The sequence below is a fragment of the Podarcis erhardii genome (genome assembly GCF_964252035.2).
Source record: "Podarcis erhardii genome assembly, chromosome: 2".
NCBI classification, from domain to species: Eukaryota; Metazoa; Chordata; class Lepidosauria; order Squamata; family Lacertidae; genus Podarcis; species Podarcis erhardii.
The window spans coordinates 102,107,159-102,123,737 of record NC_138498.1 but is presented as its reverse complement, the minus strand read 5'-3'; the positions used below and the strand labels follow the sequence as shown (position 1 = coordinate 102,123,737).

Below are 16,579 nucleotides of genomic sequence, written 5' to 3'. Positions count from 1 at the left end.
CAAGGTAACATCCAAGCCTCTCTCCCCGCTCTCCATATTGTCCTCACAACAACCCTGTGAGGTAGGTTAGGCTGAGAGATAGGGACTGATGATCTCCAAGGTCAGTGAGTTTCATAGCTGAGTGGAGATTTGAACCCTAGTCTCCCAAGTCCTAGTTCAGCACCCTAACCACTACATCACACTATCGCTAGGAAGACAATACATCACTAATGCAAGGAAGGTTGTTTGTTTGTTTTTGGTTAATGGTTAAGTCAGGTAACCATCTTCAGATTGCGACAAAATATAGGCTTCAAGAGCCTACCAATTTTTCTGTAACAACACCCCCCCCCCCAACCCTGCAATTCTCAACCTCTGCTTTGTAGACCATCTATCTTGAAGATGACTTCTGGAAAATTCAAAAGATTGCACACTCTTTAGTGACATTTTGGTCAGTATTGCCCGACTGTGGATTTCGGAGTTGTTGCTTTTCTTAAAATCAGAGGCACCTGTCACTACATAAAAACCTACAAACAAAGGGCAGGTCCTGCTCACAAATGAAGCACGTAGAGAAATGCCACCCAATGTTGTTCGTCAAAACTGAAGCAACAGGAGTAATAATTATGGATCTTTGTGGTGAGACCTGGGGCAGATAATGCCACAGAGGACTGCTGGAAAGGATGATCACAAGCCGGAAAGAAGTCTTGAACAAACCCAACAGAACAGCACACCGATATGACAGGGAGGAATCAACAACACCAACCACCAAGTTTTATTACACGTCCAGAGATCACATTTAAAGCACACAAACACACACAGGGCATAAGGCTTTCCAGCGAGCTTGCACTCTGCCTCTCATTGTTTTCACAACTCCTTGGGGACTGTGTGTGTGTGTGTGTGTGTGTGTGTGAGAGAGAGAGAGAGAGAGAGAGAGAGAGAGAGAGAGAGAAACGTTTGTCTCCTTACCTCCATTTATGAAGCGCAAAGCCCGGGCACTGGTCACCGCAGTTGTTGCAAGGCCGCTCTCGTTCCAGCTCACCCAAGGCGGTCAACTTCATTGAAGAAAAAGAAGGAACCCCATGAATACAAACAACATGCTCTCTGCCTCCCTCTCCCACCTCCCTGGAAAGAATGGCGGGGGGGGGGGGAGAGAGAGAGACCCAACCTTGTTAAAGACGCACCAGCTGATTGCTCGCCCATTGATAAAATGAGGAGTAGATCTGTTTGCAAACATTTTTTTTTAATTATCTAAAGACAAATTTAATAAATCGCTCCAACGGGAAACGGCATCTCCCTCCACGGAAGAGTAGCGCTGGGTGGTGGAAGGAGATGATTAGCATCTGAAAAGGTCCAGCTGGTGGGAAACTGACCCGGTTCTCCCCGCGCCTTGGACAAAGGGAGCAGCAAGTCAAGGGGCTTTGACCCAGCCATGGCTGGGGCTTTGCCTTTGGAAGCGGGTGGGCGCCACAGTGGGGCGGGGGGTCCCGGACCAAGCTGTTCCAAGGGTGGAGGGGTGGAGAGGAGGTGCCCTGGCCAGGGCGCACGAAGGGGGTCTCTCTTGCTTGCCAGGGTGGGCTCTCTCTCCGGGACCCATTTCTTTCCCCCCCGCCCAGACAACGAAATAATCTTAGACCCGCGGCAGATTCCCACCCCGCTCTCTCCCCCATCCACCGGGTCTCCCAGACCACGCGATCCTCGCGGACTCACCGATCGGCTGGAGAGGCGCTTCCGCGCGCTCCGGCTGAACATGGCAGCGGCGAGAGGGGGCTGTCCGGCCGGCCTGGGCGCGCTTCGGCTTGGCTAGGGTGGCCGCGCGTGCTGCGCACAGGGCGAGCCGAGGCTGCTGCGCCTTCCGAGCGAGGGGCCGCGGCGCAGCTGCTGGCGCTCCGCTTTTGCTTCCTCGCCTCCCCCGCCCCCCCCCGCAGGCTGTCCCCTCCCCTCGCAGCCCTGCCTGCCTGCTTGCCTCCCACTCGGCCCCCGGCTGCTTCCCCTCACGTGTCTCGGGCGCCCTTCGGGGCCAGGCGTGCTGTCACCGCCGCCTGCTCCTCAATGCGCTCTAGCGCCTTGATGCTTCCCTACGCGTCCTGCCGCCTGCCTGCTCCTCCTCTGGCATCTCCTTAGGGGGCCACCACCACCTCGCCTGCGTTGCGCTTTAGCGCGTTCCTGCGCTCTGGCTAGTTGGCACCTGGCGCCTCCAGTGTCCCCTCTCCCTTCTGCCTTCGCTTTCTCCAGGTGCCACTTTCACTCACTTGCGGGTTGCGCACACGCGGCCCACGTGGGATTTGGGGGGGGGGGGTCGCCCACCTGCCCTGCAACACTCGCTCCCACATTGACTCCGCTCCCGCCGCCGGCTAGGGAAGCCGGGTTTGCGCACGGCGTTGGTAGCCGCACGCACCATCCGTCTCTGTCCGGTATCGATCCTGCACCGTCTTAGGAAATATTGCATTTTTATGTGTCCAAAGCCAGCTTCGATCCGAATTGGGGGTGGGGGCGTGAGAGAGGCGAGAGAATGAGATAGATGTGCTACGCAGGTAATGCTTCTATAAACAGCAAGGCCCGTTCAATCTGTAGGAATACATTGATTTATTCACAAATAAGAGTCAACTGCCAATTCATGGAATAACAGTATTGGCCGCATGCCATAACGTTACGAAAACATCCTAAAATTATGGCGTCATAAAATGCAGGTCGTGCATCTGCAGAAAGCATTACCTGTCTTCATTTTCTCGGATGGTTCCCAACTACATTAGACAGTACATTGCATTATAGTACTACCATTATAGTACATTGCATCTGTACAGCATCAGGCAGCCATGGGGAGAGGGAGCTGGGGCATGCAGGGTCGCTTGGGACTGGTTTGTAGGGTCAATTCAGTGTCCGTGTGATGCTTCCCAAGGCCATTTTTGCCCCAAGTAATCAGCCAGACTGAGAAATGCCATCTCCAGGGATGGGGAACCTTTGGCCTTCCAGTTGTTGCTGAACTACATCTGCCACCCCACCCCCCAGCCAGCACTGCCAATAGTCAAGGCTGATGGGAGTTGGAGTCCAGCAACATCTGGAGGGTAGAGAATGTCTGGTATGGGCTGGGCTCTCCATGGCTGCAGCATCTTCTCAGGAATAACCTTGGTGATTGTGGTCACTGAATAATAATAATTATTATTATTACCATTATTATTTATTAAATTTCCAGGCAGCCCTTCGTGTGAAGTGCACAGGGCTGTCTACAACATAAAACACATGCACAAAAAGACATCCCATAATAACAAACAAAAACAACACCTCTCCCTAGTTTAAATGTCCATAGATTGCTTAACTGGCCAAAGGCCTGAGAGAAGAGAAATGATAAAGATACTGTCAGGGGCTCAGGAGCTGAGGCACAGGGAAGATGGGAGATGGAGAGCGAGGGGGAGGAATCCGAAGGGAGCGTAGGAGGGGACAGTGGTCCGAGGGATTCCATGAGCCTCTCCAGCGAATGGGAAGATTCACAGAAGGGAGCGCCAGTGGCCAGGGGCAGGGGGGTCCCAAGGGGAACGTCCCAGGAGCAAGGGGGCAGCAGGGACTCCCAGAGCAGTAGTTGGAAATCAGGACCAGCTTCCCCACCAGAGCAGAGTGGGGGGGAAGAGTCCCAGGCATCGGGGCCAGTGCTTTCCCCATCAGGGAGAGGAGACGAGGCAGAGTCTACCACGCCTCCCTCGGAGAGTCGGACAACGGAAGGGAGGTCAGATCCGGCCAGTGTCACGGAAGAGGGAAGCAGTGATAGAAGTAGTGTAACGGTTAGGAGAAAGGTCACTGGGTTGGCGCGGGAAGCAAGTTCAAATGTACAGGAGCGCGGGACAGCAGAGAGTGAGGATTGGGAACCGGGTCCTAAAGCACGCCGGAGGCAGGGGGAGGAGCTAAGCGACTCAGCGTCGGAAGAGTCCATAAAGGGCAATGCCCCAGAGGGCAGGAGGACCCAGAGGAGAAGAGAGCAGCGCAGGAGGTGGAGCAGGGCTAGGATCTTAAACTGGTGTGGAAGGGGCGGAGACTCAGACGGGAGTCGCCGATCTAGAGTCTAGACGTAGGGCTGCACGCTCTGGCTTTGAAATGGAAATTAAACTTCAATAAAGACTTTTGTACATAACATCAGCCTGGCGTTGGTCCTCTGTGAGCTGGGACCTAGAGGCAGCTCTGACAGTAAGTCCCGTCTCCATAAAAACCTCGCAGCGTGAGTGGACGCAGTGAGGGGTGAAGATTGGTGCTTCGCGAGCTCACGAAAGCAAGACAAGATGACTACCGAAGAACACATGCGTGGCTGCGTAATCTGTGGCGAGATAAGGACCCAGCTCTCCAAGATGCAAAAGCCTTCCTTAAGGCGATGGACGCTTGTTTTTTATCAGCGATAGATGTGGATGTTGCCAGGAAAGAGATACATGGATTAAAACAAGGCAGAGCCACTGTGAGGCAATATCACTCCCGCTATTTTGCATTGGTCAACGCGCTGGGATGGGAGAAAGATTCAGCTGCCGTCAGGGGCCTTTTTTGGGAGGGGTTGAATGGGGCTGTGAAAGACGAAATTGCAAGGGGGGAGAGACCCCAGAGCACTCAAGAAGTGGTCCAGAGGGCGCTGACGATTGGGGTGCGTCTGGAAGAACGTTCCTGGAGCAAAGACGAAGGACGTTGGGGACGCACGCCAGCAAGAGCACCTCCTCTTTTTCCCAGGGACACAGCGCGCGCTCAATCCACGCCTCCACTGGGAGGGGGAGAGGAGCCGATGGAGATAGGTGGTGCCAAGGCTCAGTCAGCAGCCAGAGCCCTAACGCCGGGAGCAGTCAAAACGAAGCCTCCTAGAGGGAACAGGAAGTGTTACATCTGCGACAGTGCTCAGCACATGGCGAAAGAGTGTCCCCAGAGGTTGCACAAGCACACTGCAGCCTCAGTGACAATTACAGAAGCAGTTCAGCAGCATGTACCACAGCAGGGAAACGACGGAGTCTGGCTGGAAGCAGAGCCACTGGGGCCCAGCCAGACGAGTCAGTGAAGCAGTCCCCAGAGATCTTACAGCCCACAGACCCCCTCCCACCCAAACCAGTGGTGCAGCTCACTGCAGCGCTCCAGCTTCCCAATGGCCTCACCATGGAAGTGCCTATTACCATTGACTCTGGCAGCAATGCAGACTTTATAGGAGTGGATTTCATCACGCAACATGGCATAGCGCTCCTGCCTGCCACGATGCCCCTCAAAGTAGTGACAGTCGACGGCAGAGAGCTTCTGGGGGGACAAGTGCTACAGCAAACGCCGCCAATGGTGATGCAAATTGGAAACCACCGCGAAGTCATCAGCTTCAATGTTACCCACCTGTCAGACACGCCCATAGTGTTGGGCATGAGTTGGCTGGACCGGCACAGTCCGGCATTAGCATGGTACCAGCGCCAATTGACTTTCAGCTCCTCCTACTGCGCAGCACACTGCATACTGCCCACCCAGGAAGATGAAGGGCCGGAAGATGGAACGCAGTTACACTTGGGCATGCTGCAAGCGGTACCCGACAAATACAGAGAATTCTTGGAGGTCTTCTGCGAGAAGGAGGCGGACAAACTACCCCCCCACAGACCATACAATTGCAAGATTGACCTCCTGCCGGGGGCGACGCTGCCGACTGGAAAACTGTATTCCATGTCTGAAGATGAACTGCAGGAACTCAGGGAGTTCATAGAACTCAACTTGAAGCGGGGATTCATCCGAGAATCCAAAGCGGTGGGGGGCAGCCCCGTGTTTTTTGTGAAGAAAAAAGACACGCCCCAAAAGAGGCTTGTAGTTGATTACCGGGTCATAAACTCGAGGACGAAGCCCACGGCGTTCCCCATGCCCAAGATCGATGACCTGCTGGCGACGGTGCGGAAGGGTCGCATCTTCACCAAGTTGGATCTGCGAGGGGTGTACAACCTTATACGCATGAGGGAGGGCGACGAGTGGAAGATGGCCATGTTTAAGCCTTTGGGCACCTACGAATACAGAGTTATGCTGTTTGGCTTGCAAAATGGCTCCCACTGTTTCCAAGCCTTCATGCATCACGTGTTGGCGGGGCTCCTCTACAAGAAGTGCGTCTGCTTCCTGGACGACATCCTGATCTTCTCGGAATCGCAGGAGGCTCACGAGAGAGATGTCAAGGAAGTCCTGCAGAGGCTACGGGAGCACAGACTTTACGCCAAACTGGAGAAGTGCCAGTTCGACATGACGGAGGTGGATTTCCTGGGCTACAAGCTGTCCGACAGGGGTCTCGCCATGGACAGCGCCAAGGTCCGCTCAGTGCTGGACTGGAAGAGCCCGCGCAATCGGAAGGAGGTCCAGAAGTTTGTCGGCTTTGCCAACTTTTATCGCAAGTTTATCAAGGGTTTCGCGATGCAAACGGCGGCCATCACAGACACCCTCAGCTCCAAGAAGAAGAAGTTCATCTGGACGGAGCAGGCGGAGAAGTCCTTTCAGGAGCTCAAGCGACTCTTCGCATCCGAAGAACAACTTCTACATGTGAACCCCAGCAAACCCATGAGGGTTGAAACGGACGCCTCCGACAGAGCCGTGGGGGCAGTCCTGTTGCAGCAAGATCCGCAAGGAAACTGGAGGCCGTGCGCTTTCTACTCCAGGAAACTCAGCAAGTCGGAGCAGAACTACACCATCTGGGACAGGGAACTGCTGGCCATTCATGCAGCCTTCAAGGCGTGGCGGCACTTCCTCATCGGAGCCAAACACACAGTGCAAGTTCGCACGGACCACAAGAACCTGGAGTACTGGCGTACGACGCGGTTCCTGAACCAGAGACACATCCGATGGGCGGAGTTCTTTGCAGATTTCGACTTCAGAATAGAATACATCCCAGGAGACAGCAACATCATGGCGGATGCGCTATCCAGGAAGCCGCAGTATCTCGAGGCAGAGTGGACCTGGACGCAGTATGTCGCACGCTGCAGACGGACTCCTTCGTACGATCCAAGATGGAGGAGGTGCGAAGCGGCATAGCAAAGGACGACCAGTTTCAGATACGCGACGGACTGCTCATCCGCAAAGGAGCCCTCTACATGCCGGGAGACGACCTCCGCGCGAAGGTACTGCAGCAGTTACACGACGCACCCAGCGCTGGGCACTTCGGCAAAGAGAAGATGGTGGAATTAGTAGCCAGAGACTTTTGGTGGCCCAAGATGAGGGGAGAAGTCGAGGATTACGTCAAGAGGTGCGACACATGCCAAAGAGCCAAACCAGTACACAGGCCGCCGGCGGGATTGCTGGAACCGCTACAGACGCCCCTTGAGCCGTGGGAGAAAGTGGCCCTGGACTTCGTCACAGATCTGCCCAGCTCGCGAGGCAAGACAGCGGTACTCGTGGTAGTGGACTTGTTCACCAAGATGGCCCACTTCATTCCTTGCGCGAAGGTGGCCACAGCGGAACAGACAGCCAAGATGTTCATAGACCACGTGTTCAAGGTGCACGGCCTAACACGGTCTATCCTGTCCGACCGGGGGCGCCAGTTCATCTCGAGTTTCTGGCAGAAGCTGATGGGCATCCTGAACGTCAAGGTCAACCTATCGTCGGCGAGACACCCGCAGACCAACGGACAAGCGGAGAGGGTCAACGCCATCATGCAGCAGTACCTGAGATGCTACGCGAACCAGCAGCCCTCGACCTGGGTGGACTATCTACTGCTGGCCGAGTTTGCCTACAACAACACGAAGCACGTGTCCACGGGGGTGACACCGTTTTTCGCCAACAATGGGCGGCATCCCAGAACCTTCCCGGGGTTAGAGAAAGTGGGGGAGGGGGAGCCGCAGGGAGCTGAGGACTGGGCGGCGGAGTTACAGGAGGTCCACGAACAGCTCCGAAGGCAGTTGGAGCTAGCTAAACAAGCTTACAAAATGCAGGCAGACCGACACAGGAGAGTTGGTGAGGACATAGGGGTGGGGGACTGGGTCTGGTTAGCAGCCCAGGCAGTGCCGGCCAGATCGTTAGCTAAGAAGAAGCTCGGACACAAGCAGCTAGGGCCTTACCAAGTCGAGGCACAGATCAACCCAGTGGCCTTCCGGTTGACACTCCCGGAAGGATCCAGAATGCACCCGGTCTTTCATAGATCGGTGCTCACGCCTTATAAGGCACCTCACAGGTTCCAAGCACCAGGGACAGCTCCTAGCCCACTCAGAGGCGCACCCACAAGGGGGGGGCCGCCGAGGGAGGAGCCGCTCAACGAGGTCACGGAGATCTTGGACTCGAGATGGGGGGAAGAGGGGGCTGAATATCTACTAGCCAGGGAAGGTACCCCGGCCAGCGCCAACAACTGGGTACCGTACTATGCGGTGGAGGAGCACTACCTCAAAGACGAGTTCCACGCACTGTACCCACACAGGCCCATGCCGGCGGATTATTTCGACGAATATCTTTTCACACCCACACTGTCAACCAGCACATTCCAGGGTTTCTCTTCAGCTGAAGAGGCGTCACAGGAGACCAGCTCCCCAGAGGGATCCCTCTCAGGGTTTGGTACAGGTGGATCTTATTGGTGGGAGGATCAACCTGAGGTGGGCTGGCGCAGAGAACTGCCGAGGGGACCATGGCACGCAGTGTCACCCCAGACAACAGAGGAAGGGGGGGCACCGGGCGAGTTGGGGGTAGATCCAGGTTTCGAACACACCTCCCAAGAGATGGAAGCAGAGGAGATCGCCGTCGACGGGACCATGGAGGACTCCCCGGACTTATCCGGCTGGCTGCACGCCACGGGGGAAGAACTGTACCCTGCACTCACCCCCACAACACTGGAGCACCCAGAACCCACACCGGAAGAAGGGGAGGGGGGAAGGGGAGGGGGGAAGGGGGGCTTCTGACAGATACATAATGAGCCTCCTTAGGGAGAGCATTCCACGACTGGGAAGCCACCGCAGAAAAGGCCCATTCTCGTGTTGCCACCCTCAAGACCTATTGTGGAGGAGGAACATGAAGAAGGCCTCAGATGGCAATCACAGGGTCTGGGTCAATTCATATGGGGAGGGGCAGACAATCACCTTCCCAGATTTTGCAGGAAAGAGACAGCGACTGTATTTGGGAGGATCCTAGTTCATAGGGGAGATCTGTAGCTCTGGGGGACAGTGTTCAGTGGAAGAAAGACTAAGGAGTGCATCTTCAACCCCTTCCCACCAAAGGCAAATTGTGTGCATGAAGGGAGGGGGCTGCACTTTCCCCCCACCTTGTCTAAATCTAAACTTCTGTGCAATTTAGAATGTTTGTTAGCATTCTGTAATACCTCCAGAGACAAATTATTGGCCAGGGAAACTTCATTCCTATGTACCAAATCCTGAGCTCTTAGAACTAGAGAGACTTGAAAGGCTACACAAGCTACATCTCATTACTTTCTTTTGCTAAGTTTATCTCTATTTAGGACAGTGCCGGATTTACGTATAAGCTAAACAAGCTATAGCTTAGGGCCCCATTCTCTTGGGGGCCCCCCAAAAAAATTAAAGGGAAAAAAACCTGGATGTACATTTCCAAAAAATTATGATAAAAAACAAATAAAATAAAACCTACATACAGCAACAGTGTTTTGTTTTATGTTGTGTAGGCTCCTATTTGTTATGTGCAAATGGCTTTAGATTACCTGTTAGGTCCATAAATTACCATATAGCATATAATACACAAAAAACAGCAACAATTTGTTGTTGACAAAGGACAGCTGGACAAATAAAGGGCCCCATTACCTTCAGTAGCCTAGGGCCTCATCAAACCTAAATCTGGCCCTGATTTAGGGTGAAATGGCAGACCCCTTTCCTCTTCCAGCCATCTTCTTCGCTTTTGTTTGAAGCTTCCATCTCCCAGGAAATGTAGTAAGTGCCTTAAATGTTTTTGTTCACAGCTGGCATTGGCTCTGAAGGAAATTTAAGAGCGTAGTAGTCATGATGGACGCGGGTGGCATTGTGGTCTAACTCACAGAGCCTAGGGCTTGCTGATCGGAAGGTTGGCAGTTCGAATCCCTGTGACGGGGTGAGCTCCCGTTGCTCGGTCCCAGCTCCTGCCAACCTAGCAGTTTGAAAGCATGTCAAAGTGCAAATAGATAAATAGGTATCGCTCCAGCGGGAAGATAAATGTTTCTGTGCACTGCTCTAGTTTCGCCAGAAGCGGCTTAGTCATGCTGGCCACATGACCCGGAAAAACTCTGTGGACAAACGTCGGCTCCCTCGGCCAATAAAGCGAGATGAGCGCCACAACTAGACTTAACTGTCAGGGGTCCTTTACCTTTACCTTAATCATGATCACAGGGGCAGGAATTGCACCCTCGCAGGACGGATTCAGGCAGCCGTGCTTTCCCTCAGGCATAATTATGGAGATATATTCCAAATGTTAGAGGTGAAGTGGAATTAGGAGTGAAACTTGACAGCTGTACCCCATACTGTGGACAAGTTCCAAAATCTTGCTTGCCCATAGAGTGGTACCTCGGGTTACATACACTTCAGGTTACATATGCTTCAGGTTACAGACTCCGCTAACCCAGAAATAGTGCTTCAGGTTATCATGCTCCGGCAGCGTGGCAGCAGCAGGAGGCCCCATTAGCTAAAGTGGTACCTCAGGTTAAGAACAGTTTCAGGTTAAGATCAGACCTCCAGAACAAATTAAGTTCTTAACCCGAGGTGCCACTGTATCTGATAGTCATGGAGTCCAGTTGTGCATGTCGGACTCTTTCAGACAACTTTGACCTACTCCATTCCTGCTGATTGTCACTGAAGGTGCTTGACTCTCTTACAGTGGAAGTTTTTAAGCAGATGTTGGATGGCCATCTGCCAGGAATTCTTCAGCTGTGATTCTTGCATTGCAGGGGATGGACTAGATGACAGGGGTCTATCCCAGCTCTACAATTCTATGGCTCTAGGATTGGTGTGTGCCACACATAACAATCTGTATGTATCTCTGACACAAGCAGGGTAAAGTAATCCACACTCAGCCGTAAAGCTCACTGGGAGACCTCGGGCCAGTACTGTCTTTCAGCCTAACCTACCTCACAGGGTTGTTGTGAGTATAAAGTATTTTCTTAATTTTATACCCCTCTCTTCCTCTAAAAATAGGTGAGGAGAGAACTGTGGAGGGACGTAACAAATCTAACCAAATGTAACAGACCAAAAAAAAAAACCCCTGTTCTCCTGGGTGTTTCAGTGGTTTCTGAGACCATCAACGATCGTTTCCTTCTGGACTAATTATGTGATGGGAACTGGAGGCACAGAGCTCCAGAAATGGTGTTATGAGAGCTTTTTGCAGTGTTCAAACCTTCTTTTAGTGACTCTTAGTACTGTACTTAAAGGGCTTTTAAATGTATCATGATCAGCAATCCTCTCACTCCCCCTGCCCACTTGAAAATTGCTGAGTGCCCTGGCCGACCGTGTAAGGATTTTTCTGCCTGCTGTACTAATTGTAATGCACCGTGGTAGATCCTGTATGGTTTTTAATTATGTTTGTATTGCTGCTTTTATTCCTTATATTGCATTACAATTTGATTTCCATAGAATTCAGAGGGTCATAGAACAGAAAACAACACAGGAAATAAAAGGAGCAATAAAAATACAGTTAAAATCAATATGAATATTTTAATATGGGCATGCTGTGGACCACCTGAATGTATTTTGTGGGATACTGTTGCTGCTGGAAAATGCTGCTGCTTAAAAAGATGAACAAGGGGGAACTATCTTTAGAAATATTTTTTTAAAGAAAATGTTTCTAATCAGACGTCACACTGAAGCATTGTTTAGTGCTATGTGAATGAAGCTTGGGATCATTCACCAGCAGTGCAGTTAGATAATTTTAGACTGTTATGTTAGAAGCTGCTCTTTAGATGGTATTTTTTTTTCACTTTTTTCAGAATGTGGTGAACCATGTCTGCTGCATATGGGGATGTGATGAGGGGCTCCCTCCTGATCATTCTGATGAGTCAAACCCATCACTTCTGCCCCAAAGTCTTGTCCTGACTGCAGTGGCGTAGCGTGGGGGGTGCAGGGGGGGCCGGCCGCACCGGGCGCAACATCTGGGGTTAGGGCAAATCCACGGGTTAGGGGGCGCAAATCCACGGGTTAGGGGGCGCAAATTACTTGCCTTGCCCCGGGTGCTGACAACCCACGCTACGCCACTGCCTGACTGTGCCATCATCGTGCTATCACCACCCCACTTTCCCCCCATCTGGTGCAGTCATGAAGTGAAGTTTGGAAGCACCAATTCCGCTTTCAGATAACTGCAGTTTGCTACCTGAAGGAGCGTCTCCACCCCCATCGTTCAGCCCGGACCCTGAGGTCCAGCTCTGAGGGCATTCTGGCAGTTCCCACACTTCAAGAAGTGAGGTTACAGGGAACCATGCAGAGGGCCTTCTGGGTAGTGGCGCCCGCCTTGTGGAACGCCCTCACATCAGATGTCAAGGAAATAAACTGTCTGACTTTTAGAAGACATCTGAAGGCAGCCTTGTTTAGGGAAGTTTTTAATGTTTGATGTTTTAGCGTGTTTTTCATATTCTGCTGGGAGCTGCCCAGAGTCAGTGGAGGAGCTTCATGCTCCAGCACCGGGGGGGGGGGGAGGAGAGCAGGCGGATGCGGGACTGGCGTGCGTCCTGGGGGTGTGGCACACTGCCTGCAGTGTGGGGGAGCAGCCGCGATGGCACCCCACCAGGATCGTGCTGCCGGGGGTGGTGTGCTTCCCCCCCACTCCTCTTCCTCCATCACTGCCTAGAGTGGCTGGGGAAACCCAGCCAGCTGGGTGGGAATGAATGAATGAATGAATGAATGAATGAATGAATGAATGAATAAATAAATAAATAAATGCTTTGCACAAACTGGGACGAGCTGTGGCTAGTTTTAACTGCGGACAAACAAGTCAGCTTCAAACTATGGTTTAAAATCCTCCCTTGTTCAGATAAAAGGTAAAGGGTAAAGGGACCCCTGACCATTAGGTCCAGTCGTGACCGACTCTGGGGTTGTGGCGCTCATCTCGCTCTATAGGCCGAGGGAGCCAGCGTACAGCGTACACAGGTCATGTGGCCAGCATGACTAAGCCACTTCTGGCGAACCAGAGCAGCGCACGGAAATGCCGTTTACCTTCCCACCAGAGTGGTACCTATTTATCTACTTGCACTTTGATGTGCTTTTGAACTGCTAGGTTGGCAGGAGCAGAGACCGAGCAACGGGAGCTCACCCCGTCGTGGGGATTTGAACCATTGACCTTCTGATCAACAAGTCCTAGGCTCTGTGGTTTAACCCACAGCGCCACCCGCGTCCCTTGTTCAGATAAACCCTAGCCTTAAAAAAGAAAAAAAAAAGGGGGAGGGATGGTGAAACTTTTTCATTCTTTTCTGAGCAACCTTTTGGGTGGCGATATGTTAGTGATGTGGAGAAGGAACTGGCAAACCACGCCAGTATTTTGCCAAGACAACTCCATGGACATAAAAAAGGAGAAGTGAGAGCTTCCAAGGCATGCTGTGGTTCATGGGGTCATGGAGAGTCAAACACGACTAAGACGACTATACAAAAATGTTAGTGACAGGCAAAAGTGGGCAAAGCAATGGATGTAAATGTACCGTACAATAGCCTAGGTTCTGCACACATTCACACAACCCTTTTGCATCCAGGCAAGCAAGAAGCATGATCAGAATCCAAGGATGAACTCCAAACAGGTAAACAGACCCAAAGAAGGTGTGAAGCCAGGCCAATGAGGGTGTGTGGCCTAGGAAGAGAGGGTGTGGCCTGAGGCAAGTCTTGAGGGCCAGACAGAGGGGTGTGGCAGGCCGTGTTGGTCTCCTGAGGTTGCTCACCCCTCATTTAAACAAGGAATTATGGCATCCTAGGAATGAAGAGGACAAATGCTTGTAACAACAAAAACTCATACTGTATATAAAGACATGATTTTCCTCCAGCTATTAATTCCTCCCATATGGCTATCTTCGGAATGTGAATATTTTCTTAAGCCTGTCCGTAATGGAGAGCACGCTTCCTTTCAGCTGCTGCCGTAGCCTTACGATTCTCATTATTTTACGGAACTAATAACTTGGAAGCAGCCGTAAGAGGAAGGCAACTTTCAAGAGGGCTTCTGTATTAGTCCCTCACAGCCAGACGCTCAGGTGCTCAGTTGCTCTCTCCACACGTAATTATAGTGGTTGTTCTGTTTTAATAGATCTTATATGGGGGCAATTATACTGTGCTTGGCAATTCTACAGCGCTGTTGCAGAGAGATGCAGACCTGAAAGATGCCAAGGAACCAAAGATGGAAAAATCCATGCGGTGGTTCTCAAAGGGTGCTGCGTGGCACACCTTTGTGGCAGGAGAGGGTGGCAAGTGAGGCAGGAAGACAGAAGGATAACCAAACATTTTTACATTTCAGTGTGGTATGGATATGCAGCCAGAAACAGTATCCACGCCTCTCTTCAAGAGTGGTGCAGCAAGAAAACTGCTAGTATTTCTGCAAAGCTAAACAGGGTGTCTTATAAAACAAGGTTGGACTTGATGGTGCTTGGAATCCTTTCCTAGAATGCCTTTTTTTAAATAAAAATAATAATAATCTGCTTTTTAGGTTTATACATTTCACTAATTTTATAATCATTTTAACATTTCAAAACTTGAATTTCTTTCCCCCTCTTTCTGTGCTTCCTTAAATTTATTTTTAATACCTTCTACATATCCAAATGCACTTAATTTTCTCATTTTTTCATCTACTTTAAATATATACTCTTATAAACCTGCAGCTTATTACAATAATCCTGCCAATGTTCTTAACTGTTTACAATTTATCTGTAAACATTCAATAAACCATTTCCATTCTTTTATAAAAAGTTTGTTATCTTGATTTCTTATTCTTCCAGTAAATTTCACCATTTCTGCATATTCCATAAGTTTTTGTATCCATTCTTCCTTTGCTGGAATTTCAGCTTCTTTCCATTTTTGGGCGAGTAACATTCTTGCCACTGTAATAGCATACATGAATAAGTTTCCATACCTTTTCAGTAGTTCTGTTCCTATAATTCCCAAAAGAAGAGCTTCTGTGTGTTTTTTTTAAACAAACGTTATTTTAAACATCCTTTTCGATTCATTACATATCATTTCCCAGTAAGCTTTAACCTTACTACAAGACCACCACATACGATAAAAAGAACCTTCTTTCTCTTTACATTTCCAACATTTCTTTGATTTAGATTTATACATTTTTGTCAATTTACTCTGTGTTAGATACCATCAATAAATCATTTTCATATAATTTTCTGCTTGGGGTCCCTTCCAACTCTTCTATGAGTCTATGAGCACCAGGTCTTCTTCTATAGTTGCCCATGACACCCTGTAGTGAACAGGGATTTTCAACTCCGACAAATATGAAAGATCGGAAAAGAGAAAGGCTTCTTTGTGTTATTGAGGAGATGAGAGTTGGACTGTCTCAAATGAGACCCGATGTAAATGAGATTGCCTGGCAAAAAGCAAGCTCATGCCTCTCATTGAGTTTGTGTATATGCTTAAGGTACATATGTAAGAGACTTGTTTATCATTATATTTTGGGAATGATTTATGTTCTCATGTAGCTGCCTTGTTTTTCTACTTTCTGGATGTCCCGTGATTGTATTATAAAGTAGTTGTGTTCTATGTCATGAATCAAGCAATGTTGGAGTCGTTTCTTTTTGTTTTCCAACGTATTTCTTGTCAATAAAAGATTCAGTGTGTTTTGGGCAAATTTTTATTCTGAAAGTGTGGCACAGAGAAAATGGTTTGAGAACCACTGGGCTAAAATGAACAGCTAAAACAGGAATGGACAGCTCACAATGTAGAATTGTAGAGCTGGAAGGGAACTCAAGGGCCATCTATTCCAACCCCCTGAAATGCAGGAAACTTTTGCCCACATGGGGTTCAAACCCACAGCCCTGAGATTAAGAGTCTCGTGCTCTATGTGGCATGCAATGCAATGGACTTGCTCAGGGTTCTTGGTGTTGGGACATTCTCAAAGAATGAGAAGCTGGCAGGTCACCTCCTACCATCAGAGGACAACTGGTAACTCACTACAGCAGCCTGGGTCAACCTGGTGGTCTTCAGATGGCTTAGACTACAACTCCCATCAGTGCCAGCCAGCCCCAATGGGAGTTGTAGTCTAAGCCAGGGGTCAGCAAACTTTTTCAGCAGGGGGGCGGTCCACTGTCCCTCAGACCTTGTGGGGGGCCAGGCTAGATTGTTTTTTGGGGGGTGGATGAATGAATTCCTATGCCCCACAAATAACCCAGAGACGAATTTTAAATAAAAGCACACATTCTACTCATGTAAAAACATGCTGATTTCTGGACTGTCCGCAGGCCAGATTTAGAAGGTGATTGGGCCGCATCCGGCCCCTGGGCCTTAGTTTGCCTACCCATGGTCTAGCACCAGGTTGACAAAGCCTGTATTAACAGCAATAGTCCAAGTAACTGATTTCTTAGTAACTGGCTAAATTCAAGATGCTGACTGTGACCCATAATATTCCTGTACTTTTAATATCTGCATGAAAAAGCTGGGGAAAGTGGTCAGGACGTTTGTGCTGCTGTGCCACGGGGCTTTTTGCTACTTTTAGGACATTTCCTCCCTTTTACAGGCTTTTGATTTTGGGGGAAATAAAAAAT

The 16,579-nt window shown here is 50.4% G+C and overlaps 2 protein-coding genes across 2 annotated transcripts in view; one reads left to right on the top strand and one right to left on the bottom strand.

Moving 5' to 3' along the window:
* PRICKLE2 (prickle planar cell polarity protein 2) overlaps positions 1-2,364 on the bottom strand; it is a 266,815-nt gene extending 264,451 nt beyond the window's left edge. Inside the window, exons 1-2 of the mRNA XM_081852494.1 lie at positions 1,684-2,364; positions 943-1,028 (exon numbers count right to left, since the gene is read on the bottom strand). Coding sequence (XP_081708620.1) covers positions 943-1,028; positions 1,684-1,725 — 128 coding nt within the window. The 5' untranslated portion in view covers positions 1,726-2,364. The remainder of the gene's footprint in view (positions 1-942; positions 1,029-1,683) is intronic.
* LOC309337153 (uncharacterized protein C3orf49) overlaps positions 1-16,579 on the top strand; it is a 503,307-nt gene that overhangs the window by 447,943 nt on the left and 38,785 nt on the right. The gene's annotated exons all lie outside the window — the stretch shown is intronic.